The sequence below is a fragment of the Erithacus rubecula genome (assembly GCF_903797595.1).
Source record: "Erithacus rubecula genome assembly, chromosome: 16".
In the NCBI taxonomy this organism is placed as follows: Eukaryota; Metazoa; Chordata; class Aves; order Passeriformes; family Muscicapidae; genus Erithacus; species Erithacus rubecula.
The window spans coordinates 6886676-6911795 of record NC_136668.1 but is presented as its reverse complement, the minus strand read 5'-3'; the positions used below and the strand labels follow the sequence as shown (position 1 = coordinate 6911795).

Here is a 25120-nt window from a genome sequence, read left to right as displayed (position 1 = left end):
TGTACAGTAGTCCCTCAGGCGATGCCACTTGAGCAGATTCATTGCTGGGGTCTTCCTTGTAGGGCTCCCAGTTGTAGATTATTCCCCACCCACAATGAATGGGGCTGTGGTCTTCCCTGTACAGCTCACTGCACTGGAATGAAGGCAAAAAAAAAAAAAAATAATGCCAAAGCAGCAGGGGAAAGAGAGTGCCAATAAAGATAAATGATTTCCTAATTAAGCCTGGAGACAAGGAGGGGCAAAGAGAACTGTTGAAGCCTTGTGGGAGCCAGAGTGAACTCAAGCAGGCTATACCACCACTCTGGCAGGGGTCTTTGGGCTGACATTTTTAAACAAAGGAAAAAGCTCATTTGACAATGGATCTTGCAAGAGCAATTCCAGATGCCTTGAAGCGAAGCCTCTTCTCAAGCACCGGTGTTGTTATAATCACCAGGGGAGCTGCTGCCTTGCTAACTCTCACGATGTCATTATGAGTCTCCGATATTTGGGATCTGGTTTTAGCTGCTGAAGGCACTTTATTGGAGGGGGGTGTGAAGGAGAGCATCTCCTTTGTTTGTTTGCTTGTTGTTTTAGAGGAGATGATGGACATCATCTTGGCCAATGCACCTGGGACTGAACCAGGGAATTTGAGAACTGAAAGGAGAAGCAGTTGGGTCTTGAGCTCAAACAATCCACAAACTTTGCAAGTTGGGGCTCCTGAGAGAGTCAGGGAATGGACATTTAATCAAACTTGACTGCATTATAGCTGCTAACAAGTCACAAGTCAGTTGCTGGGCTGCTTCAGCTGACAGGCTCTGCAAACTTAGAGGTGGAAGGAGCTTTATGTGCCTGAAATTTTGTGTGGTTTCTCCAGCCATGTTGGCTGCTTACAAAAACAACAATCTCTCTCTGCAGACCTTCGCCCACTGCGGTTGCAAAATGTCACAGATCAGGTCCTCACTGAGACCTGAGCTGAAATCCCATTCATCCTGTTTCACTTTAAATGTTTTACCTTTGTGGAGGAGGGCTGAGGCTGCTGGCAGCTCACCCAGAACAGCACATCACAGACCTGCAGGCATGGAGCAGCCACTTCTGAGGATCTGTGACATGTACCAGCTGCAGAAAAAATGGCCTGGGAGAAAAGAATGACATGAGGAGACCCAAAATTTTATCTAGATCTCTTGCACACCCTGTGCACGATCACAGTGGCGTTTCACAGAGGTTTTGAGCAGTAGTTCCCTGCCCATGTGAAGGTGCCATCCCTTTCTCATGATCTGTGCTCTCCAAAATGCTTTTTCCTGGTATCAGTATTTGCAGCCTGGCTCTGCTCATCTCCACTGCTGTGCTCTGCCCAGGGCTGTCCCCATGACAGCTGCTCTTGCTGTGGCACCTCCCTCTCCTCTTTGGTTCTTTATAACTAATGTGCTTTGCTTTAGAGATCCTCTCAAGGCCTTCATCCTCACTTCTGGCCACCCCTGATGTTTTGCTCCTGCCTCTGATTTGCCCAGCATATCAACCTCCACCTAACAGGTGATACACTTCCAACCTAGGACCTCTGTCCCTTCTCCTCAGCAGCACTGGGGTCTTTTCCCTCCCTGCCACAGAACCAGCTCAGGGTTTGGTTGCTGAGGTGGTGACACCTGGGCACCCCTTGTCTCTGTATTGAGGTTACATATTCTTTGGGATGGAGAGGTATCTGTTCCACATTTGGTGCTGGGAAGTCCCTGGCTCTGGGGACACTGCTCCTGTATGAGATCACAGGAAGCAGGGAAAGAACCTGCTGGGAGCTGGCCTCAGAGTACTGCTCCAGGACCTACATTTTCTCAAAGAAATTAAAATCCTGGCATTGGGGTTGGAGGAAACATTCATAGGATGAATCAATTGCCTTGAATTCCAGGAGAAGTAATACAAAGGACCCTGCAATGACATTGTGTCTGTGCATCAGCCACAGCCCAAAACTGAGCTTTTTCTCATGTATTGATGTCACACCCTGGCAGGTGCCAGAGCCTGGCCTGCCACAGAGAGCAGCAGCAGCACACAGGGATTTGCCTCTCAGCACAGCAGCCACAAAGTCCACTCCAGGCCCTGGCGTGTGGTTGTGTGTCACTGCCTCTGCTGCCCCACACCTCTTCCCACTGCCAGAATAGCCTGGCTGCATCTGAGCCTGGAGGGGTTGCACAAGTGACCCTGCTCTTTGGAGTGTACTTATTGATCTTCTCTCCTTTTGTTGACACTGTCCAATCCAGAAGTGACTGGCCCTCACTCTGAGACCAGTGTCAGTGTCAGCTCTGCAGAGGGAGGACTGGGCGAGTCTTCCTCTTAAAATCAGCCTGTCCCAAGCCTGGGCACAGAGAGACCACAGCACTGCTGAGCAGAGAAGGGGCAAAGCTGCTTTTCAGGTTAGAACAGCGCTTTAATGTTGGGGAACAGGGGCAGGAGAGAGCAGGTAGAGGGGGTCAGGGGATGGCTGGTCCTGTCTGGGCACTGCAAGGACATTACCTGTCCCCCACCATCCCAGCAGGTCAAGCACAGAGTGGGTCAGATGATGGTGTAAGGGGAGGAAGGGAGCTAGAGAAGGGATGATGGCCAAGCTGAAAACTCCAAACCTTCCTGTCCTTACCCCTCTTATTTGATTGCTTTGCTTGAGGGCATTTCTGTCCCTTCTCCCATTTGTTCTTTCTGTAGCTGATACTGAGCTGGCCAGATGATGCTCTGGAGTGCAGAACATCCATAGGATACTTGTTTTCCTCAAGCACTGCAGGCACAGCCATCCTGCCCAGCTCTGCTGTGCTCTGCTGAGCACAGCTGGAAGGCAGCAAAGAGATCAGGGGGGCTGTGCAAGGCAGGGGATGCTCCTGGCTGCTCCTGCCCTGCCAGACAAAGGGGCTTTGCCATGGCCATGCCCACACTCCCCTTGCATTGCAGTGATGCCCTCTCCCTGAATTCATCCCACTGAGTGCTGGGGACAATGCACATGTCCCCCTGGAGCCCCTGCCCCAGCCCAGTGTTTGATGGCTGCTGGACAACACTCGTGGTTTGTAAACTGGATATCCTGAATCTTCTTGCCAATCATTAACCTGCTCTTTCAGGGCAAAAGCAGCCTGGTGAGAGTGCCAGGGCAGCATGTAGGCACCAATTAAATCTCTGGCAGGATGTGAGCAGTGCACGTTACAGCAATTGCTGGCACTCCTGCTCTCAGCAGTGCCAGTGTGCTTCCTGCAAACAGAGGGGAAGGGAGTTAATGGGTGACCACAGCAGGGCATCCAGGGTGTCCTTTGCAAGGGTCATGTTTGGGAATTTCCTTTTCCTAGGATTTCAGGTGTGTTTACTATGTGCAGTGCTCTTCATTGACAGTTTTGGGGCCTCATATGGGGTAGTCTCCAAGTTCTCTTCATCAGCTTATTCTTTGACTTCTTTGTTACTTATGTGTTAGTTACCCTATTTTTAGAAGACTAATAAAATACTACAACAGCAGTAATCATAGAGCTATTCTTGTCCAGAAGGATGCAGAAGTGGCTGAGCTCACACAGGAAACCCGGACTGCTCAGTGTAGGTGTCCCAGAGACAGCTCATGGCAGCTGCTCTCCCCATCCCATGCTCTGGCATGAATGGTTGGTGAGGAGATGACCTGGGAAGATGGCCCCATTTCCACTTGGCAGTAGGTAAGAGAGGGGAAAAATGATTCAAGCTTGACCAAAGTGCTGGTGGGAACATGACTGCTGTCATGAGAAGTTCCTCCTTGGCTCAGATGCAGGGCCTGTTTCTTCTCCTCTCACTGTGCTGGAGGCCTCAGGGCCTGAGCTCACATTTAGATGTCTAAATTACAGCCGATGAGGACACCCTTCCCAGCCAGAATTTGCCAGGATCTTTGTGTAGGTCCTGGCCAAGGGCTGATCTCCCTGTTTCCCATTGTAGTCTGGAGATTGGCACTGAAGAGGGTGATTTACTCATCCCTCCAAACTGCCCTCTGGGGGACTCTTTTCTCTTGGCCAGAAAGGTATTTTGGGGGATCTTCTTTTGGCCAGGCTGAAGGTCTCCTTGTGAATCCTATCCCTCAGAGCTTGCAGACAGCATATTCCCCGTGGCTCATCCCTCCACTGGCACTACAGGAGATAATTAGTGCGTGGCTAAGTCATATGTGCTGAGGGTCAGGGAAGACAATGAGACAGATTTCCCCTGGAGTAAAGAGATGTCAACAGAGTTGCACTGCAGCGAAATGATGGGATCTGTCAGTGACCCTGGCCCTTTCACTGAGCAAACAGCCCGGGGCAGAGCCTTCCTCCAGAAGAATGGCATGGTCTGGCAGCCAGGCACCCTTGTGAAGGCACACACAGGGCTCTCCCAGCCCTGCTGTCCCCAGGAGACACTGCCCAGCAGCCTCCAGCCCCAGCTCCTGCACTCTGTCTAACTCCTTGCAGCCCAATCCTTGGTGTGCCTGTACAATCAACCCACAGGAGAACAAAGTACCTGCCCCTGGGGACAGCAGGGGGAAGAGCACAGCTTTGGAAAGTTGACTTGCAAAGGAGTTTTGTGATATTTCAGGAGATAGTAAAATAGAACAAAACCAGACTGGTCACCTTTGGCAACACAGAGCAGGTGAGGACTTGTCCCTTTGACACCCTTCAGCTCAGTTCTTCCAGTGCACAGGCATTATCCATGTTGATTAAAAGGCCCATGGTTAATGCTGTAAGGCAAGGTATCTCTCTGGCTGTTTCAGTGCTTCTTGGAATAGGGAAACTCTCTTTGCATATATGCTCCAAATGAAAACTGATCCATATCTCCAACCTTCATCTCCTTTCCTCCGAGTCTGTTGCCAGCAGATTATGCAGCACAGTGTGGAGACCAAGAGGGGCCCCACCGTTGGCCTGGGCTATGAAAAGCAAGAAAAAGCCCTTGATTTTTCAAGGGGATCTTACAGTTCAGGATAATTTCAACAAATTGTGATGGCAAAAATTAGCTCTTTGACAGTACAAGTCTTGTGCACTAAAACAAAGTAATCCCCTTTGATTTCACCTTGATGTTGCTATGCTCCAAATGCCACCATCACTCTTTATTCTGCTCACATTATTCTCCAGTTGCAGGTAAAATGTCTCTCACTTTGTTGTTGGAGCTGAGTCTTTTTGTACCACTAGTAACTCTAATTCATATCTGTGGGACTTACACCCCCTTATCCTGTAAAAGATCACATACCTAGGTGATATTCTAATGCAGTAGTGGATTTTTCCAGTTGCTCCATCTGGTGAAATGTGCTGTGGATTGAGATTGCCCTGCAGCCAATAGTCATTAGAACATCTGTGCTGTGGCAGCTGAAGGCAGCGTGTCCATTGATGCTCTCAGCTCTGCCCTGGCAGAGAGCCCCAGCATGCTGATGTGCCAGCATGGTGTTTTCTATGGACTCTGAGTTAGAGCCTTGCTCTTCCAAGCTGCTTTCAGCATGTGCTGCCTGCAATGCAGCCTGTCCGAGAGCTGCTTTGCAAAACAAATGGTGTGTTCTGGCAGAGAGGGTTGAGACAGCTGGGAGAAAGTAATGGCTGGGCTGGGAGCAGTCTTGGAATTGCATTCTGGAGCCATCTCACCCTTTTGATGAGCATTTCCACAGCTTCCTCTCTGGAGGGAGTGGGGAACATGATCCTGAACAAGGTGCTGCCTCCACCAGGCACCCATTGTCCCTCCCAAAAAGGTGCAGGAACCAACAGCCACGGGGCAGCAATAGGCACTGGATGCCCTTAAATGTCCTTAAATGCCTCTCTCTTGTGCATTACCTGACTGCTGAGGCAGCACAGCAGTGAGGGACACGATGCCCAGGGCTGCCACAGGCTGTGCTAAGAGACTTGAGAACATTCAGAGAAGGGCAGTCAAGGCAGAACCAGCCCTCTTATTTAGCCTCCCATGCTGGAATGTGTTGGCCCAAGTCATTGCACAAATGGGTTAGGGGAGACCTACAGTTAGAGGGATTCAAGAGGTCTTTGCATACTGTCAACATTCATTTAAAAATTGCTCCACATGTGGCCCCAGCTCATGCAATTGCACACTTGACCGCATCCTGTAAAACAGGGCAGCGCCTGTTTCCTGGGAGCTCTACCAAGTCATCTCCAAGTGCTTTTAATTTACTAATATAACTAGTGAGATGTTCCTGCTGTGTCCTTGCGCCGTGCCTCCCAGGAGAACAGCTTGTCAGGGTGTTAAAAAGATGCCAGTGAGCTTCTGTGAAGGGCTTCCTATGGACAATGATTTGCACAGCCCAAAGAAAAGTCCTTCTCGGATGACACGTGTAACATTGCAACTATGTCCAAGGCTAATGATTATTTTCCACATAAATGGAATTATATTTGCCTTCAGCAACATCGGCCACTGGGACCTCTCTCTAAAGCTGGCAGCTCTTCCAAGTCTCTAAATAACGTGACACAGACCTGAGGTAAAACTTTTGGGGTAGAAAGCAGATGGAGATGTCCTCATGAGAAAAACAGACAGGGTGGGTTTGGATAAGATGGCTAAAATGGAAGAAAATGTAGTAAACCAGAGGGTCTCATGTGGGAGTCCCACTGCGGTCTCATGAGTGGCACTCAGTGTGTGTTGAAGGCTCCTATAGATCCCTGTTAAACTGGGCAACAAAAGGTTTTGCCTGTTAGTCAGAGCCATCCCAGAGAATGAGTCATAGCCAGTGGGAAAGGCGATGCTCCTTCCCGCAGCGCTGCAGAGCTCTGCCGCAGAGCTGCTGCCTCTCCATGGAGGAGCAGCACAGCTGCGAGGTGGCACAGCTGGGAGGTGGCACAGCTGGGAGGTGGCACAGCTGGGAGATGGCACAGGCTGGGAGGTGACATGGGCAGTCATCACACCCAACTTCTCCTGCTCTTTCGAGGCACCTCTGGCTGGTGAGATGGGTGTGTGCAGCTCAGCCACGCATCTATAGTCCACTGGAGTATGTATTTGGGGGAAACAAGTGGCTTGCCCTTTTTTTGGGTGCAGATGAAGCTTCCAGTGATATACCCCAAGGGTTGGATGTGCAGGCTGGAGAGGGGTCCGTCCCCCTGGGTGTTTTTGCTGAGTGTGCACAGGGAAGCACTGACTGCTCAGCATCCCTGCTGAGGAAGGTGCAGAACAGGCATCCCCTCTCCACATCTCCACCTGGCAGGCAGGTCCCACTGTCCAGTAGTAAAGTGGCTTTTTTTCAGTGTGGAAAGCCTGTGCTGGGGTGCTGGGGCATCAACCCCTCATAAGACTTTTTGTGTGAATGAGAGCAGGTGTCAGACCAAACCACACAACATGCTCAGAGCAGTGTGGTCAGAGGGAGATGTTCACCGAGCAAATCCTGGGGAGGGACTTGTCCCAATCCTATCCAACCTATTCAGCCTGCAAGCTCAGGCAGCCCATCCTGGTAAGCAGGGTTGACCCTCCAGGGCCCAGCAATGATTGTCACTTCATGAGGTTGGTCAGCAGTTGAGTAAGAAATGTCTGCTGTACTTTTCAACAGAAAGATTTCCAGACTGCAGTTCAACAAGGTGAAGCTGGAAGATGCTGGGGAGTACAGCTGCGAAGCGGAGAACGTGTTAGGGAAAGACACCGCAAAAGGCAGCCTGAATGTGAAAAGTGGTAAGTGAAGAAGCCAGCAAATGTCTCGAGCTGTCTGCCATTCCACAGAAAGGTTCTGCACACGGTCTGTCTTGTATTTTGTTTCATGCTTTCAGGATATCGAGTGAAACTATCTTGGGAGATAAGAAAAATGCAGCTTAGCATAAATGTTTATCTTCGTTATCTGTCACTGGCAATGTGGTTAATTTACATTTTAAATAAACTTACAGTCTATGTATTTTTTTTAAAAAGGGGTAAGGAGGAAAGAAAGCTGGTGGGCTTGATGTTTTCATTTTTTAAAGAATTTCTGAGAATCAAAACTCACCAGAAGACAAGTAATTAGACCATAGCTTTGTGATGAGTGAAGTTGCTTCTGGTTTTCATCCTAGAATGTGTGCTCCATCTCTTAGAGCTCAGCGGATGGAGTCTGAGGTTAGGTGGTTTTATTATTATCTTGGTCATGATAATTATATTGCTTAACACGATGGTTTGGATGCACCCTCCGGCTCAGAAAGTCCCTACAGTGGCTGCCAGAAGCTGGGAGGGCACAACCAGGGAGGGGTGACTGTATTTCCTAAGCTCTTCCTCCTGCCATTCACAACGGGCACTGTGGCAGCCTGGGCTTGGAGCACTGGGCTCTGGCTCTAGGCTTTGCTGGGATGCAATTTTTTGTTCTCTCACCAGCTTTATCCCAGTGTGAGGGAAGGTAGCTTTCTCCTGCTGCTTTCTGGCAGTATTTTCTCTCTTAACCTCGCCGTGTCTGCCATCCTGAGTCTTTTGTTCCGTGAAGCTGCAGCATCACACAGCCTCCCCCTTGGTTATCCTGCCTGTTCAACCCTAGTGCTGGCAGAGTTGGAGGAAGGCCACCCATGCTCACCCCTCCCTGCCTTCATCCTCCATGCCTGTGGACTCAGCCCTGCTGCTCTGCTGGGTTTGTTTCCAGTTGATAGGAAAGGTGTCCTGAGTAAGAAGCTGAGGCAGTGCTCTCCTTTCTTTCCCCTGGCTCACACTCTGGCTGTCCCACACCCATAAACTGCTCCTGTTTGATGGGAGCTGCATGTGCAACCTCCCTTCCCTGTGTGTAGCCATCAGAGCCCTGTCTGCTCCCTCTGCTGCCCCTTCCCCATCACCAGCACCCCTCTCACTGCTTGAGCAGTGCCTGCTGCAAGGCTCTGACCTGCACATCATGATTGCCAAACAGCTGGGTGTTTAAATCCACCAACACAAAGCGTGCAACGTCAACAGGCTGACACTTAAAGCTGTTAATTTAGTTTTTTTTTCTGCTAGCTTTTGCATCTTTTTCTTGTAGATCAACTTCTCAGATATTATTAATTGCAGTAACTTTTTATAGTCAGTGCTACTCCTTTCAACTCTATTTCATTCCCTCATGAATTTTGGTGTAAATTGTAATACGAAATATTATCAAAAGAAAGCAGGAAATTGAGAGGTAAAGGAGGCTAGGGGATGTGCCAGGGAAATGCACATCTGGGGAAGCCACACTATGTGGCAAGGACCACTCACAGCAGGGATGGGCTCGCACCTGAGCTGCCCAGAAATGTGCTAAGACCCAAAAAACTATGAAAGACACTCAAAGATCTTGCTGTGCATCTGGTGGATTCCCTGCCTGCATGAATCCATGTTCTCAGCTGCCTGGCTCACTGCTCAGCTGCAGGCACACCTTGCTGCTGTTTGCAGAGACCTGCCAGGACAGCAGGGCCAGCTGTAGCCCCTGCAAAGCCAAGGCCATGGTGATCTCTGGAGGCTTCTTTGGCCCTGTTACCCCTCTGCACTTTTTTCCTCTTTTCCCTGGAGCTACCCAGAGTTAAGCAGCATTCCCCAGTATGCAGGAACTGTCCTGGAGTATTCCTCCCCCCTTACTGCTGGGCCTTCTTGGGGTCCTGTGAGCTTTCCTCATTTCTGCAAGCTCCCTTCCTCTGTGATGTCTTTCAGTAGAAAACTCCTCAGGGCATCTGAATCCACACGTGTGTTGTCCCCTATTTCTTTTTCCCCAGGCTTCTTAGCACTCATCCTCTTGTGGCTTCCATTGCAAAGTGCTCTCTGCTCTATTCCAATACCACTTTTCAGTTTCAGAAAAGCAGCTTTTCAGCCACACAGATCTGTTGCAAGTCACCAAAACCACCACATCTTTAGAGAGAGTGGCTGCAGTGCAGAGACAGGCATTAGAAAATGCCCATCAGCCAAACCCTCACCTCATCCCTCCTCTACAATTCCAGTATTTCCACAAAACTCCCAGCTCAGAAATAAATGCTTTTGCATTGAGAAACTTTGTGAGGGTGTTTATTTCTGAGGAAATGCTTCTGGACTTAGTCAAAATATACTGTGCTTTGGTTGTATTGCAGATTTTTATAACTTTGAAGTAAATTAGATTCTTTCTTAGAAAAATGTCCCATTACCCAGATCTCATTATTGAATAGTCAAATGTTGATATCACATGGCCATGAGGGCACAGGTGGGATGTGACTGTTTCAGATTCTTTTTTTTTCTCAGAAGATTTCTAGGCATCTCCTCAACTGCCTGGCCCCTTATTAAACACTGCAGAAAAAAATAAATCAAGTTGTACAAAAAAATTCTTTCTGCTTCTGGCTTTTTGTGGACACCCCTGTGTCTGGCAGGCAGGCTCCTGGGGCTTTCTTCTTCATCTGTTTCATGTTCTCCTCCTCTTGCAGGAGCATTAATTTGTGCTGCAGAATTTCAGGTACCCATGGGATGGAGGCTCTTCAGAAAATTCCACCTTTTCTTAAACTCCACATTTTCCCCACTCTCATGTCCTGCCATCCCATCTTGGCACTCTTGTGGCCATCAGGGCTCAGAAAACCTCTCACAGTTTTGCTCATCTCCTGCCAGGTGAGCCCTGAGCCATTCTCTTTGTCGTGACACGAGGCCTTGGCAGCGAGGGGACATCCTGCCCTGTGCCATCCCTGCAGGGACACTCCCTGTCCTGCCTCTGTCACCCCAATGCCCTGCCCTAAGCCAGCACTAACACCTTCACATCCCCCAGCCTGTGCCCCCAGCAGCACCTGCCCCTCTGCTCCTCCCCACAGTAGCTAAGCCCACCCTGTTCTGCTCAAAAGAGATATTTTGTTCACTACTTTCTTACCTTAATTTCCCCAGGGACAACGAAAGCACCACAAGTCTTACCAGCCTCAGAAACTAAAATAGTTGTTATGGAAGAAGAGTGTAAGTACCTCTCCCCCACTCCCCCCATACAGCTGCTTCCCCCTAATTTGTTTGTTATTATGAGACATTTTGCATAAATGCTTTATTGCCTCCTGGAATCTTCTTTAATTACTCCTTCTGTCTGATTTTTCCCAAAGCCACTGATCTATCTTTCCCTAGATCTTTAAAAGAAATCTGATTTATATTGCTGGTGTCTATCTTGGAGAGGGAGAATTTGATAACTATTGCAATGGCAGCTTGAAGAACATGCTACTTAAAATTGCAATTGAAGTTTAAGCATTCCCAGCTCTTTCAGTACAGGGAATTATTGATACTTGCAAGATGTGCTTGTTATGGCCTTTGATTTAACAGGGTTTTCTTTTATCACTTTGTTTTTGTATTTGGGGTTTATTTTTTTTTTTTTTGAGGATAGTTTATAAAGCCAAAACAGGATGTAGGAAGTATACAAGGAAAAAGGCATGAGTCTTCTAAGTGTAGTAATAAGAAAATTGCAGAAAATCCATCCATGCCCTGCCATCCCATATTTTTTTCTCCAGAAAGCAAGAACAGATTTCCCCAAATGCCTAATTTGATTTAATGTGGTTGAAATTCTTTTTAGCATTCCCTCCTATTCAGTTGTCCCCAAAGCAGTAGAAAATAGGCACAGAACAATAAAAATCAAGGAAGGGATTGCAAGTGTAGATTAGAATCCTGGTGCCTGAACATTGGGTCAGCAATTTGTGGTGGAGGGGGTTATGTCTGTGTCAGGGGGTCTCTCCCCAGTGGGAGCCCACCAGGATCCTGGCAAAACCCCTGGGATGGCAGGGATTTTGGGATCTGTGCTGTGTTTCCATCCCAGCTGAGATGCCCAGAGCTGAGAGCACAGCTGGCTGTGCCTCGCTGTTGGCAATTCTGCTCTGCAGATTTTATGGGGATGTTTCCTCCTTTGAAAGCTCAGTCTTTTATGTTTTTAAAAGAAATCTGATTGCAGCCACAGCAGGCACTGGCCAGGTATTCTTTAAAAGCTTTTCTGATTAGAAAACTGCACTTAAAATGTGCTCTTGTGTAGTGCTTAGCTTTGCACTGCCTAGAGACACCAAACTGAGATACAGCATCATTAATGCCATGGCCACACCATCCTTCCCCAGGATTTTTCCTTTGTTTTCACCAGAAGAGATCCATGCTACTTATTTGCATCACATTAGGTAAATGCTATTTTCTTAAAAGCCAAATCTCAGAAAGGAAACATAGAAATTTCCCCTTTTGAAAAACTTTCCTCTGTTGGTCATCACTGTTATGTTCTTTTTCTTTAATGATGGGAAGAGATACCAAAGTCCCCAGAGTTAAAGTTGTAACTCATTTTTTCCTTCACATTACTGTTTTGCAATATCTCCCAAGTGTTTTCTGAATAACTCAGAATCTCTCTGATTTTTGTGGTGATTGATGTTGTATCATAGAGTTGTGTGCAGCATATGGGGAGGTGATGAAGATGTGAAGTGGAAGGATCTGGAGAGCAGACAAGTATCTCATTCTTGTAAAAGTCTTGCATTTCTTTGCAATATGTGCATTCAGAGTCACCTGTAGGTTGTCCCAATCTCGTTTCACTGAAATCTTGTCAATCACTTGATTTTAAACACTGATGCCCCAGTACCTGGTATGTGAATAGCATGAGGTTCCACGTGGTGCAGTAGCCTCATTCATGATGAAAACCTGTTAAATAAGACACTTTGTTTTGTGCTTGTCACGGGCTGAGGTTGTGCAGTTGGGTGGTCACAGTGGCTCAGCTCACAGGCAGGAACTTGCAGGGATGTGGTAACTTGATCGTGTGCCCTGCTGCAGAGAGAAAGGTCCTTTATGCTCATTTCAACATCCAGAAAATCAGAGTGGTAACGTGATCCTGCCATGGTGCAGCGTGAGGAGCTAAACAAGGTTCAGGAGTCTGTGGCTATGGACATGCTGGGTAAACAGGATTTAGAAGCATTTAGAAGAATTCTGATGGAGACAGAAATGGAAGAAGCAATCTGGAGAGCATTCTGGGATGGAAGGCTTATACTAGAAAAAGATAGTAAAACCCTCTCAAAAGCCAAAAGGAATAAAATAGGAATTTATTGAAAGGATCCACCTTGGGCAGTGCAAGAGCCTGGCTGGGGCTGCACCCAAATCCAATCCAAGATAGATCCTGGTTACAAGTTTTTACACTTTTATAAGTTTTGGTTCACCTACATATTGGGGTCAATTATCCAACCACAGGCCCAGGCTATGAAGTCTCAGCCCCCTTTTCCTCGCTGTTGTTTCTGCTTTTTGAGTACTGGTTGTCCTTGATTCTCTAGCTAGAAAGGAATTGTTTCGTCCAACCGCCCTGTGAAGAGGAGTTACTAACACAAAACATGAAGTTTCAGAGTTACACACCAAGCAGCAGAGATTCTGAAAAATATAAAAGCTAAACCCCAAGGCATCAGTTCCACCAACCCCCCCAAACCTGCTCTGAAACCCAGTCTGGCATGGCCTTTTCTGGGTGACCTGCCTGTGAGTGGCTGGTCAGCCCCTGGCCCCTCCAGCCTGAGGCACTGAGCTCTCCTGGAGCTACCAGAGCTGCAGATATGAGCACAGTGCTCTGAGTCTGGGGCTGAAGGGTGTCCAGCCAGCCCAGAGCACGGGCAGAGCAGTCAGAAAACCAGCTCTGTGAACAGAGCAGTTTTCAATATCAGACTAAAAATAAGTCCTGGCGTGGTCTCTGCTCAGATAATTTAAACCCCATTGCTGGAGGTGTGGTTGTAATTGAGTGAAACCTGCAGGCACAGAACCCTGAGGTGAACGTGGTGATCTCTGCCAGTCTGCAGAGAGCTGTGTGCTGCCTGGCTGCTGCCACGTCCTGCTCCTTGCTCATTCTGTACACTGGATATTTTTTAAGTAGTCACACAGCTGCCACTCGAAGTGTGGTGTGGAGACAGGCAGTGACTCTGAAGGCAGAGAGTGCCAGGATGAAATGTGGGGTGGGAGCTGATGTTCCCTGGGAGCACTGAGGCTGAGCCCAACCTTCAGAACTGGGCTCTGGACCAGGGGATCTGCTCTTCTGGCTCCATCCTGGGATCCTGGTGTGTTGCTTCACTTCTTAGGCTTCAGCTGCCCTGCCCGCGAAGCTTTCATGCTGGCATTGGCTCTGTGAAAGGATTTTTAGGTTGCTGAACAAATCCCCTCATTGAAGTATCATGTTGCTGCTATTACAATTGATGATGGGGATTTGGGAAAATGAGATGCTGCGCTGCTGTCATGTGCATTTTCAGACCCCTGTGGTAGAGAAGAGCATAGGAAGGGCTCCCTCGTAAAGCTGCAGAGATCATTCCAGGGGAGCAGCTAGAAGCTTGGCAATAACACAGGACTTTGCCCCTGCAATAACTGCCTGTCCCATGGAAACAGGCAGCCCCTGAGTGCTCAGAAACCTTTCAGCTTGTTTCTTGGTGAAGCCCCTGAACAGTGCAGATGGGAGAGGTGGGGAATGCAACCTGTGCTGTTTTGATCAGCAGCATCTGATGCCCCAAGATGAGTGCCTTGCAATCTGGTATTTGTGTCTTGGGATGAACTCCTAGTCTGCAGCTATTGATCCTAATGATCCCCTCGGGAACTGGAAACATGATTCCGGCAGGATCTGTTTCAGTAAAATGCGGGGGTAAATATTTGGTCATTTCCAAATGAAGAAACACACAGGAGCAGAATTTTTATGAGCTCCAGAGTCCCCAGTCTGCCATCAGGCAAGCCCCAGTGTGCACAGGCCCTTCTGATTTTATGTACAGATACCAGCGGGGAGCATCCAGGCTCTGCTCAGGTTTATTGTGAGAGGAGGTGTCGTATCAGATACACAGAAATCTGCCACAGAGGGAATGGTGAGGATCACCAGCCCCTCCATGCATTAATCAGTGTAAATCATGGCTTTAGTATGGCTCACACCAGGATTACAGCTCTCCAACCAAGGAATATCTTGGCCAGACACCTTCTCATCCATGTTCTTCTTACAAGCAGTTGGATGAACTCTGTTGAGAGGAACCTCAGCCATTCTGTGTTTTATCAGTAAGTGCATGAGGCATATACAGAGCAGGCAATCTGTATACACTCCCCAACCAGCTGAGTTCATCTGTCTAACTGAATGTCTAAATATTGAGAGAATAAAGTGTCTGTACTCTATGAACCCACCAGCCAAAGTTATTTATAAAGAAGAAAAGGAGCGGCGAAACCATCGCTTGTCTCCCTGCTCTCCTCGACAGTAGCTGTAGGTCGTGAAAAATTAACTATAATTTATAGTGCAAGCTGCATTAATTAACTCTTTGCAGGGGGAGTATTTCACCAGACTTCTGAGAACAGGCTGGTGAGCTGCCTGCAGAGGTTAAATGACGTGGATGGCAGGAATTGTGTAAGAATCCCTGCACAATCATTAATGGCCTTTCTGCGCAGATGGCTCCTGTGAAGGGAAGTCCACCTGGCACAGTCACTGCCCCTGGCTCTCCTCTCTGTTGCCCTGTCATTGATGGTAGTCCAGAATAACTGAGACATGTGGTGGAAAACAGACTCTCTGAATGACTCCAGTGCTCTGAATCTCTTGTGTTTATGCTGCTCTGTCCTCACTGGATGGGGCAGCAATAATAGAAGGTGGCTGCAGATCATTCACAAACACATCATCAGGAGGCAGCCCTCTTTTCCCTGTCCTCACCTGCTTACTCCCCTCTTCTCTTCACCTCCTTATTCCCCTCTCTTTGTCCTCACTCCTCCCTCCTGCTTTGTTCTCAGTCCTGGGGCTGCAGACCAGCTGAAGGTCTGACCTGCTGATGGGTGAGGAGTTCCAGCCCTCCTCTCACCCTGCAGGGGCTTTCTGGCCACTTTGTCACTGTGTGTCTCAGGGGCACCTCCTTTATTCCCACTGGTCAAAAGGAAATGTCACCACTTGCTTCCCTCATGCTCATTCCTGGTTTTCTGCTTTTAATTTAAGTACCTGGGGAGATTCTTGGTGCATGACTGGTGTTACTGCACAGCTCCCTCATCACATCCCACTGCCTTCATGAGTCCTGTTCCACTCTGCTACCACCCAGAACTGCTCCCTTGCTTATTCAGTTCTCCACTCATCTCAGCAATTTTACAACTTTCCAAGTCATTTGGGATAGATGGAGTTGTGATGGAGGCTGAATGAAGGACTTATTCTGCCACACCAGCCAATGGGGGGTAAAATCTGCCTGGTGTTGTACAACAGTTAATGTGAAATAGCTGTGGGAAGTAATTTCTGGATCACCAGGCACAGCTGTGTAGTGTTTGGCACAGAGGTGAAAGTACCTGCAGGGCTGTAAATAAACTGTGTGTGAGGTTCACTTTACCAACACCCAGCATCGCAGATGACTCTGGACCAGGCATGCAGTTGTTCAAGTATTTGCAGTGACCCAGGCTGATGGGGAATAGAGATGAACACAAAGTAACTTACGAACCTGGGAATTATCCCACTAATGTGGTGGAAACCCACTGAAATCTCCCTTGGCATCATGATTCCAAGTGCTTATGTGTGTGATCTGCAGCCACATGGTGTCAGAGGCCATTCTGCAGCCCAGGCACAATTAATATTTTCTAAGTGAGACATTTTGCTTCCCTTTGTCCTCCCACTAAAGCTTGGCAGGTCTCTCCATCCTTGCTCCCTAAATAGTTGCTCTCATGAATGTGAAGCCCCAGCTGCAGCAACATCCCAGGGTGATCAGGCACTTTGGAAGGCTCTAGACTGCCACACAGCAGTGAGATTTCAGGGTTATAAGAGAGAAAGATCTGTATTCAGTACATCAAACCTAAAAAAAAAAAAAAAATAGGAATTCCTATTACTGGAATAAATATCCCATAAACACTATGTGTGCAGTATGGTCTCACTATTTCCAAAGAGGAAAACAGAACCAGGGCTGACCTAAAAAAGAATAAAATATCATTGGTTCCCAGCTAGGGGAGGAGGTGTTGGCTGTGCCTGCAATGTCACAGGTAGCACAGGGGAAACAAGTGGGGGTAATTACTAGTTTTTTTCTAATGCAAGAGCCAGGAAAGGGCAAGTGACAAGAATCAAAATGAAGATGTGGCCTTACATGCTGTGTGCATAGCACTGGAGCTCTTGTCACAAATATTGTGAATACTACAAGATTAGATTTGTTCAAACAGCAGCTAAACATGTTGGTGGAAGAATCCAACAAAAGCCACTAAATGTGACATCACCATGGCTGCCTTGAGTTGTCTCTGAGCTGCCCATCCTGGGTGGCCTAAGGAAGATTATCATTGTGTGCTTGTGCTGATCTTTTTTAAGCTTTTCCACTGTTGGGGCCAAGGCAGGGCTTTGGCTTGACCAGTCTTATAGTCTGGAATGGCCTCATTTCCTGATGCTCTCTTCTCAACAGGGAACTGCCTCTCTCTGTGCTTTGCCACATCTCTGTGCTGACAAATGGACTGTAGTTATATGGTTCCCTGATTCAGTTTGAAAACACTGTGCTTCTTTGGGATGAAAGGCATGGTACTTGCAGGAAACAGGGTTTAAATGACATTAGCAAGGTGCTTCTAGTAGAGGTGATCAGCCACCAGAGGTGTTCTTCTGACAGGCACAGCTCCACTGACAGGTCTCCCCTAGAAGTGCCCAACATGCCCAAGCCTCAACCCTGTCAGCCTCCTTTTTACCTGTTTTAAAGGGACAAAACTGTTTCTATGGGAGGAAATCCCATGCAATCTCTGGCTGATGAGCACTGTGATCCTCCCTGGTATCCCATCACACAGCACTGCACCTTCCCATCCACCTGTCTTGGTGGGTTGGGTATCTTATCTGGGGTGTCTCCTATAGGGAGGTTTCTGGGCTCTGTTTTCAGTTCAACCTCTCTGCCCCTCTCTTGATGTGGCAAGGTTTGCTCCAAAATCATTCCTTGTAGGGTTTATGATGTGAGACTTTGCCAGATGGATTGTTTTGCTTGCAAGTGGTGTATTTGATGGTTGCAGGGGTGACAGCTCCCTGCAGTCTGTGCTTGTTCTTCATCCATGTGCCCTTCAATTTGCACCAGCTCTTTGGCTGATGGAGTTTCAGTGCTCCCTGATCTCACTTACAGAGACCCACACTTATCAGAGACCCAAAGCTCTTCTCTCCTGAGTAGAAATGTGCTGCTATCTTGTAAAGGTATAAATTATAAAGCCTTGTCTGTATAATGAGTCTGCATTCCCCAGATAAATTACACAGACTCATAATGGCTTTGGCTTTTAGTTACCATTAATCTTAACTGGGAGGGAGTGCTGAAGTTCCTGCAGAAATGTGGGATTCAGATATTTGAAAGCGTTTCACTGGAGGCTTGGTCAAGCCATCCTGTGCTCCAACACCCCAGTGTGTGCACACTGCTGTCCACATTTGGCTCCCAGCTGGCTGGCAGGACGTGCCCTTGGGGAGCAGCTGCTGTCCCAGTGCTGGGAGCATTTTGGGTCTCTGCTGGAGTGTTTCCCATGTCTTGTTAGCAGAGCACTTTGGGACAACTTGCTGTGCCCTGGGTAACTGTGAAATGCCAGAGCCAGAGGCAGTGGTTATTCAAGGCAAAGCATGGAAATAGTTCTGTTCTGTGCACAGCCCCAGCCTGCCAGTCAGTGGGAGGCATCCACTTCCTTCTGGGGATGGAGGACAGTGGGTGGGACAGCTCATGGGTTTGACCAAACTGAGCAGTGAGCCATGCACAGGTGACAGGGAGGGCTGCTCCAGCTGGGCACAGCCCAGTGGGAATCTCCTCTGCAGAGAGGCACAGACCCCACACGTGCACAGAGTCCCAGAAGTGTGACAGCCAGAGCAGATTTGTCTTTGTTGCTCATGTACCAAGCGTCACCCACAAGTGAGAGGCTTCACAAGGTACTTGGCCTGGGGGAGCCCAGATGCTCCCAGCAGTGCTGGGCTGGAGCTGGAGCTGAGAATGCAGCCCTTGGCTCTGGCTGCAGCCTCAGAGCCTCTGCAGTTTGGGATGAGCACAGGGGCTGCCCAGGAGGGGGGAGCAGCCCTGCTCCCTCTGGGACAGCCATGGATTGCCCTGCTGCTCCTCCCATGGCTCTGACTGACTCCTGCCTGCCTCTGGTTCGAGTTTTCTTCCCTGAATCCTGTGTCAGTGAGGAGTTTCAGTCTCAGTGATGGTGTCACTAATCTCTCCATGAGGCTTATTCATGCTTTGGGAAACAGGATGGAGGAGAACATCTCCTCAGAAGCCTTGACTGCAGCATAAAAGGTGGTGTAAAGTAATCAGTAGCCACATTGCTGGGGGTGTAACTGTGATAGGGTCTGAGCAAGGTGGGTAGTGCAGGAGAGGGAACTATTTTTAATGAGGTTAAGTATTCAGTTGTAAGAAATCCATGCTTTTTAGTGCCCAGCACTTTTTAGACTTATGTGAAGATGGGTCTGCACTTCCCAGAGCTGCTCACCTTCTGTAACCTGTATCAGTGCTCTATCAACTGATTTTTTCCTTCCTAGAAGCCTTTGTTTTACCTTTGGAGACTCTGCTTTGGGCTGTAAGCCTATCAGAGTGTCCCAGAGGCAGGAATTACAGTGAAATTCTGCAGACTTCCTTCAGGTTTTCTTGTCACTTACAGGACTGGAAAGCTTTTCTCTAGAAAGAAGTTTAGATTTGGAAAAGCACCTGTATCCCAAGAAACTTGAGCCATGCTGGCTGCCTCCCTGGAAGCACGAACTGGGGCTGGCTGACTTCACTTCTGCTGGGTCTGTGGAGGCAGCCCAGCTGTGGCAGGAGAGAGGAACACTCAGGATAGGGGAGGCACGGGTGGAGCTGCTCTGGCTTGTGCCAGACCTGCTCTGGGAGCTCAGCTGGCAGAGGTGTGGAGCGATGCAAAGTCACCTGCAGCAGCTCTGGGTCTGGGGGCAGCACATCACTGTGGCTCTGCAGCTCCTGCCTGACCTCCTGCTTGCCTGCTGGCACAGCATTCTGAGCATGAGGGAGGGGTGAGGACAGTGGGAAAGGGGCACTTCCCTACAGCTTGCCAAAAAAATGATCTTGTGCCACATGCTGGCAGCTTAGAGGAAGATGAGTCTTCATCTCCTCACTCACTTTTGCTGGAAAAGGAAGGGTCAAGCTGCAGCCTTGGGACCTAAAGGTGGGTCTGAAGGCACAGGCTAAGGTTTGTAGCTCTGGGGTTTTTACTTTGGCAAATGAACTCGTAGAAAATCATCTAAGGAAGCAGAATTGCCCAACAAAGGAAATAACAATATATCCTTTTGTGTGTGTTTTTGTTTCCCCTTGCAGTAACCACAACTCTCTCCTCCTGGTCCGGGCACGCCAGAAAATGCAATGAAACAGCCAAGTCCTATTGTGTCAATGGAGGGGTGTGCTACTACATCGAGGGGATTAATCAGCTGTCATGCAAGTAAGTGAGTGGAGTTCTTGTGTCAATATGGAAATTTCTTGGCTGAGGGAGAGGAGACCTTTGTGCAACTGCCAGAGTGGGGGGGAGCTCTGAAATTCTCCTGGCAATTGCAGTTTGAGCTGTGCAGGTTCAGAAAGGGGCACTGGAGGGGCAGGGGTGGAGGGGGGGCAAGAATTCGTATTTTCCTTTTGTGTGTGTGTGTCACTGTTCACTTTTCCTGGCTTTTCTCCCTCTAAGAATATGTTTGTCCTGGCTGTTTCTTTTCCCTTTCTCCCCTTTGTCTTCTGCAGCTTCAGGGGAATTTGCTCTCCCCGAGCTGACAGGTCCTGTGCTCCAGTCAGGGGGACTTTCAGGGCACAGCCTCCTTCCTCTCCCTTGGCTGGAGGGGTCCCTCCCTGGACCTGCCCCCACCTCCCCTGGATCTCACGGGCCCAGGGTTAACCCCCAGCTGTTCCCCCCTCTGTGCAGCTTTGTGGCCACTGTGAGATGTTTGTTTCCCCCTTCAAACCTGCAAGAAAAACCAAAGATGTGTACTAAGGTATCCTTAAAATGAGCTTTGAAGAGTTTGAAGTGGGGCTGCACAGCCTGAGGGAACTAGAATGGGATGTGACTTTTTCACTCCTGGTTCAGGGCCAGAAAGGCCAATAGCATCTCACACCTCACCCCCAAATCTGACAGTACCTGTGGATAAACTGAGCAGTCTGATTGCCAGTGCTGGAGGTGCAGGTACCCAGAGCTCACCTGTGCCTGCCCCTTGGCTCCTGCACAGCAAGCAGGAGGTGCTGCCCTGAGTGTGCATTCACTGGGCAGATGGAATCCTCTTCTGAACTCACCTGGTGACCCATCACTGCCCAGCTTGGAGAAGCCCAGAGCTGACAATTGTCCCCCTTTGGAACCCAGAGACCTCCCAGTGGAGACACACAGCCAAAGGTGTTTACTGTGGGTGTCAGCCCTGCAGGATGTGATGCTCATCAGGTGCCTCAGCTCCTCAGGCATTGGAGGACCCACCTGAGCCCCTCGTGGGGAGCCTGTGGGCTGGATCACACTGAGCACAGCTCCTCCCTTCTCCCAGTACTCCTTTGTTTCAGCAGGGAGCAGCAGAAAAGGCCATGTGGAAATGTGGAAACACATCCTGCTGAGCTCTTGTGCTCTTGCTTTCCAGTGCAGCGTCAGCTGTGGTGGAAGGAGCATCTCTCAGCTCTCCCAGACTTGCTCCTTAGACACAGAAAGAGCTGGGTAGGACAGGAACCAGAAGCTGTGGCTTGTACATTTCCCATGTTTGTGGAGTGGGAGCAGCCCTTGTCCACCAGAGCCTTGTGCTCCAGTGGAGTTGTCACTGCCATTGGCTTCTTGGTGGCACCATGGGCTCATCTTGTCAGTGTTCCCAACAGGAAACGGGGAAGCCTCCTGTGATGGGTAAAGTCACAGCCACCATTCTGGGGCAGCTGTAGCCCAGGATACCCCAGAATTTCCAGTCTTTCCACTCTGGGAAGGGCTGCACCCTTGAAGTCTGGAGGAATGTAAGAATCAGTATCTGTAAGCAGTAAGTCACAGATTTCAAGGCTATTTGTTTTGGGAAGAATCTAAATTCAGATCAAGATTCAAATGGGATCCATTTCTAATCACAAGAAGAGTTACCTAAACTCCTAGCATACATAAGAATCACTTTTTCCTCATGAAGGATACTGTGGTAGTTGCCAAACATCTTTAGCAGACAGACTGTTTTAACCAAAGTAATTCCAGCCTCCTGAAGAAACAGCCAGGCTGCTCTGACAGCTGATGAACAGAGGGAATGCTCAGTGATGGATTCCATTAAGATTTTATGTGCCACGCCAAACAGACCTAATTATTTAATACCATTTGAAAGCCTGAATTCCTCACTTTGCAGATGGTAAAATGTTATCCTTTTCTGATGAATTCCAAGGTACCAATTGCTAAAACCAGATGGGAACTGAACAGGGGTGTGTGGAAGGGCAGGGAAGTGTTACTCAGGAGATCCTGGGAAGGTCTGCACTGTCACTGCTCCACTGCCAGCAAAGGTGGCTCCATGTTCACAGAAACCCAGGAGACCCGAGTGCCTTCCACACAGCACAGTCATTTCTGATCTTACTGCTTGAGCAGATCTCTGGATGTTCATTTTTATCATTAAATCTCAGACTGAAGATAAGAAAACCTGGCTTTTGAAGTGGTGTAATTTTAGAGTTTCTGCATTCCGGAGGATAATAGTTATCCAGGGATGCAGAAGTGTTTGAACTGAAGAGTGTTTCCTATCAAATGGCTCTCCCCATGACAAGGGTGATTTTTGGGGAAGATGCTGATGAATGGAAGATGCTGCACCAAGACAGAAGATCTGCTGCTTTGGTTTGTGAAAATGCAGGAAGAGAAAGGAGAAGAGACAAAGATACAAGCTTTAAAGTTCATTTCTGATCTCTGCAGCAGCAGCCTTGGCCCTCCACTGTGCCTCTGAGCCAGGAGCATGAAGAGATCATCAGGTTCTGCTCACAACCTCCTCAAATGCTTTGAAGATCAGCAAGAGCCTTGTGAGCAGCTCCAGCCAGGAACAACACATGTCCATGTGCTTTTTCCATGTCACTCTTCCAGAGTCAGCAGGGCCTTGGGGGGATCACCCTGTGCCAGCTTGCAGCCCTCCCTCTCTGAATGCTCAGGGGATTCTACCCCCAAGGCCCATGTGGAGTTACCAGCCTTTCCAATACCAGCTACCAGAATTTTAGAGTGTTCTTGTTCACTGCCTGCCACTCCTGTGATCAGCTTCTTGGAGTGGGTTCTATTCCTGCAGCTGTCCAGAAGCACAGAAACCCTTCCTGTAGATGTTCCCCCTGGCAGTCTGGACCAAAAACAGCAGATGAGTTCTCAAATAATTTCTTCTCCTGATGTGGTTCATGCTCGATTTGCAACAAATATCTCCTAAATTGGCAGCTGGCCTTTTATTATTATTTTATAACAGGCTTCCCGGAAACATGTTCCTCCTGGTCTTTTAAATTCTGAGGAACAAAGTATTTGCTTGTAATCCCACTTCCTCCCTCCCTTTTTAATACACTTCAGATAGACCTTGGACAAAGCATTTTCTTCACTGAGGAAGGGCCCAGAATGGACTTGGATTTTCTCCAGAAATTGTCTCTTTCTGGATTGTGTTCTTCCATAATTTTGTCTTTTATTTGAAGTAAATTCTACACATGCGAGTGTCAAAGGAAAGCTAAGCATAAAGCAATCTGTGCTGTTATCCTGACTCTGCAAACAGACCACCTGGTCTGGTTAGATGGGAGAAGTGGGACCTGCCTCAGCTCTTCTGCAGATTTTCCTAATAAACCTGGGAAATGACAGAGCCACACACAGACAGAACTGACTCAGCAGCCCTTGTAAATTAAAAAGCCCCAGGCCCTTGAGGCTGGAAGAATTTTGTGACCCTTCTCCAGATCATTTTGCTCAGAGAGGCCTTAGGAGCTGCACTCCAGGGCAGTGACAGGTTTGAGTAGAGCACATTGAGGTGCCAAGAGGATGCACACCAGCTCCAAGCCTTGAGCTGGGCTGGGACACACAACAGGGGTGCCTGGTTTGTTGTCTCCTGTCAAATAGAGTGTTGGGATGACTGGCAGCCTCTGCTCTTGGATCTGCCTCCATCCTGGAGCCCAGTGAGTCCTTGGAACAACTTGGAGGACTTGGAGGCTGCCCTAATCTTTTATTGCTGGGTGCCCCACTGGGTTGTGCTATCCAAAGAGCAGAAATGCTCTTTTTCCTGATTAGATCTTGGCACACATTATGTACAGCTGGGGGTCTTCCCAGCCAAACAAAGCAAGCAAGTCAGGTCTCATCACTGCAGAGCCTTCTCTGCCCACTAAAATGCTCTTCACATCTCTTTTGTGTGGTCAGTGGAATCAAAGTGACCTGCCCTGGGCCAGGATCTTGTGTGGGATCAGCAGACCTGAAGACTATTACAGAGCAACACCCCCACATCATATTAGACCAGTTGTGGCTGCAAGAATTGGGCTGGAGGATTTGCAAATGCTGACAGATAAACAGACTCTCTGGGTTTGGGGTGACAACTCTGCCTGACGTGGGGGAGGCAGGTCAGAGGCCTGGAAAACCTCAGGCAAAACGTGAAAGTCAAGGAGAGAATAAAAACAAAACAAAGTGAAAGGAGAAAAGATCAGATTATTTTAAGATTAAATTATGAATCCAAGTCACCGATACTCAAAGTCCCATGTTCATCTCCACCGAGTGCATTGTTTCCTACAGATTTTCCCAGGAAAGAAGAAAGATCATTCTGGAGCATTGGCCACACTGCCAGCTCCCCTGTGCTTTCCCAGAGCACCATCCAAAGGTGTGACTATCCCTGTGTGGGTTTCTATATGGCTGTGGCTCCTGGCAGCACAGATTGTTCAGCTGCCCTGTAGCATTTGGTCAGCACCAGCTGCTCACTGCACAGCCACAAGGACATCCCTGTGCCACGGATGTACAAGCTGTCCTGTGGGGAGGTGTTGCAATGTCCTTGGAAATGAAGAGCTAGGGGTGAAAATCTCCACATCCTGTTCCAAATCCCCCGAGCCAGCCAGGACTCGCCCCGTGGGTTTTGCATGTTGTTTATCTTGGGTGGTGAGATCGGGCACCTCTTCAGGTTCCAGTGGCCTGTTTGTACCTCGTGCTCGGTGCTCTGTGACCGTGTCACAGCCTGGGGCCCATCAGAATGGGGGAGCTGGTTCTGCAGCAGCAGAGCTCAGTGCAGGCAGCAGAGCTCAGTGCAGGGGCAGAGCTCAGTGCAGGCAGCAGAGCTCAGTGCAGGGGCAGAGCTCAGTGCAGGCAGCAGAGCTCAGTGCAGCAGCAGAGCTCAGTACAGGGACAGCAGAGCTCAGTGCAGGCAGCAGAGCTCAGTGCAGGGGCAGAGCTCAGTGCAGCAGCAGAGCTCAGTGCAGGGGCAGAGCTCAGTGCAGGCAGCAGAGCTCAGTGCAGCAGCAGAGCTCAGTACAGGGACAGCAGAGCTCAGTGC

At 48.8% G+C, this 25120-nt stretch overlaps 1 protein-coding gene across 6 annotated transcripts in view; it reads left to right on the top strand.

Moving 5' to 3' along the window:
* NRG2 (neuregulin 2) overlaps positions 1-25120 on the top strand; it is a 151141-nt gene that overhangs the window by 99837 nt on the left and 26184 nt on the right. For 3 of the 6 annotated variants that reach the window (XM_079319490.1, XM_079319491.1, XM_079319493.1), the window contains exons 3-5: positions 7451-7569; positions 10681-10746; positions 19998-20118. In XM_079319490.1, the coding sequence (XP_079175616.1) occupies positions 7451-7569; positions 10681-10746; positions 19998-20118 (306 nt within the window). The remainder of the gene's footprint in view (positions 1-7450; positions 7570-10680; positions 10747-19997; positions 20119-25120) is intronic. The other 3 variants (XM_079319492.1, XM_079319495.1, XM_079319494.1) reach the window with 1 other exon arrangement.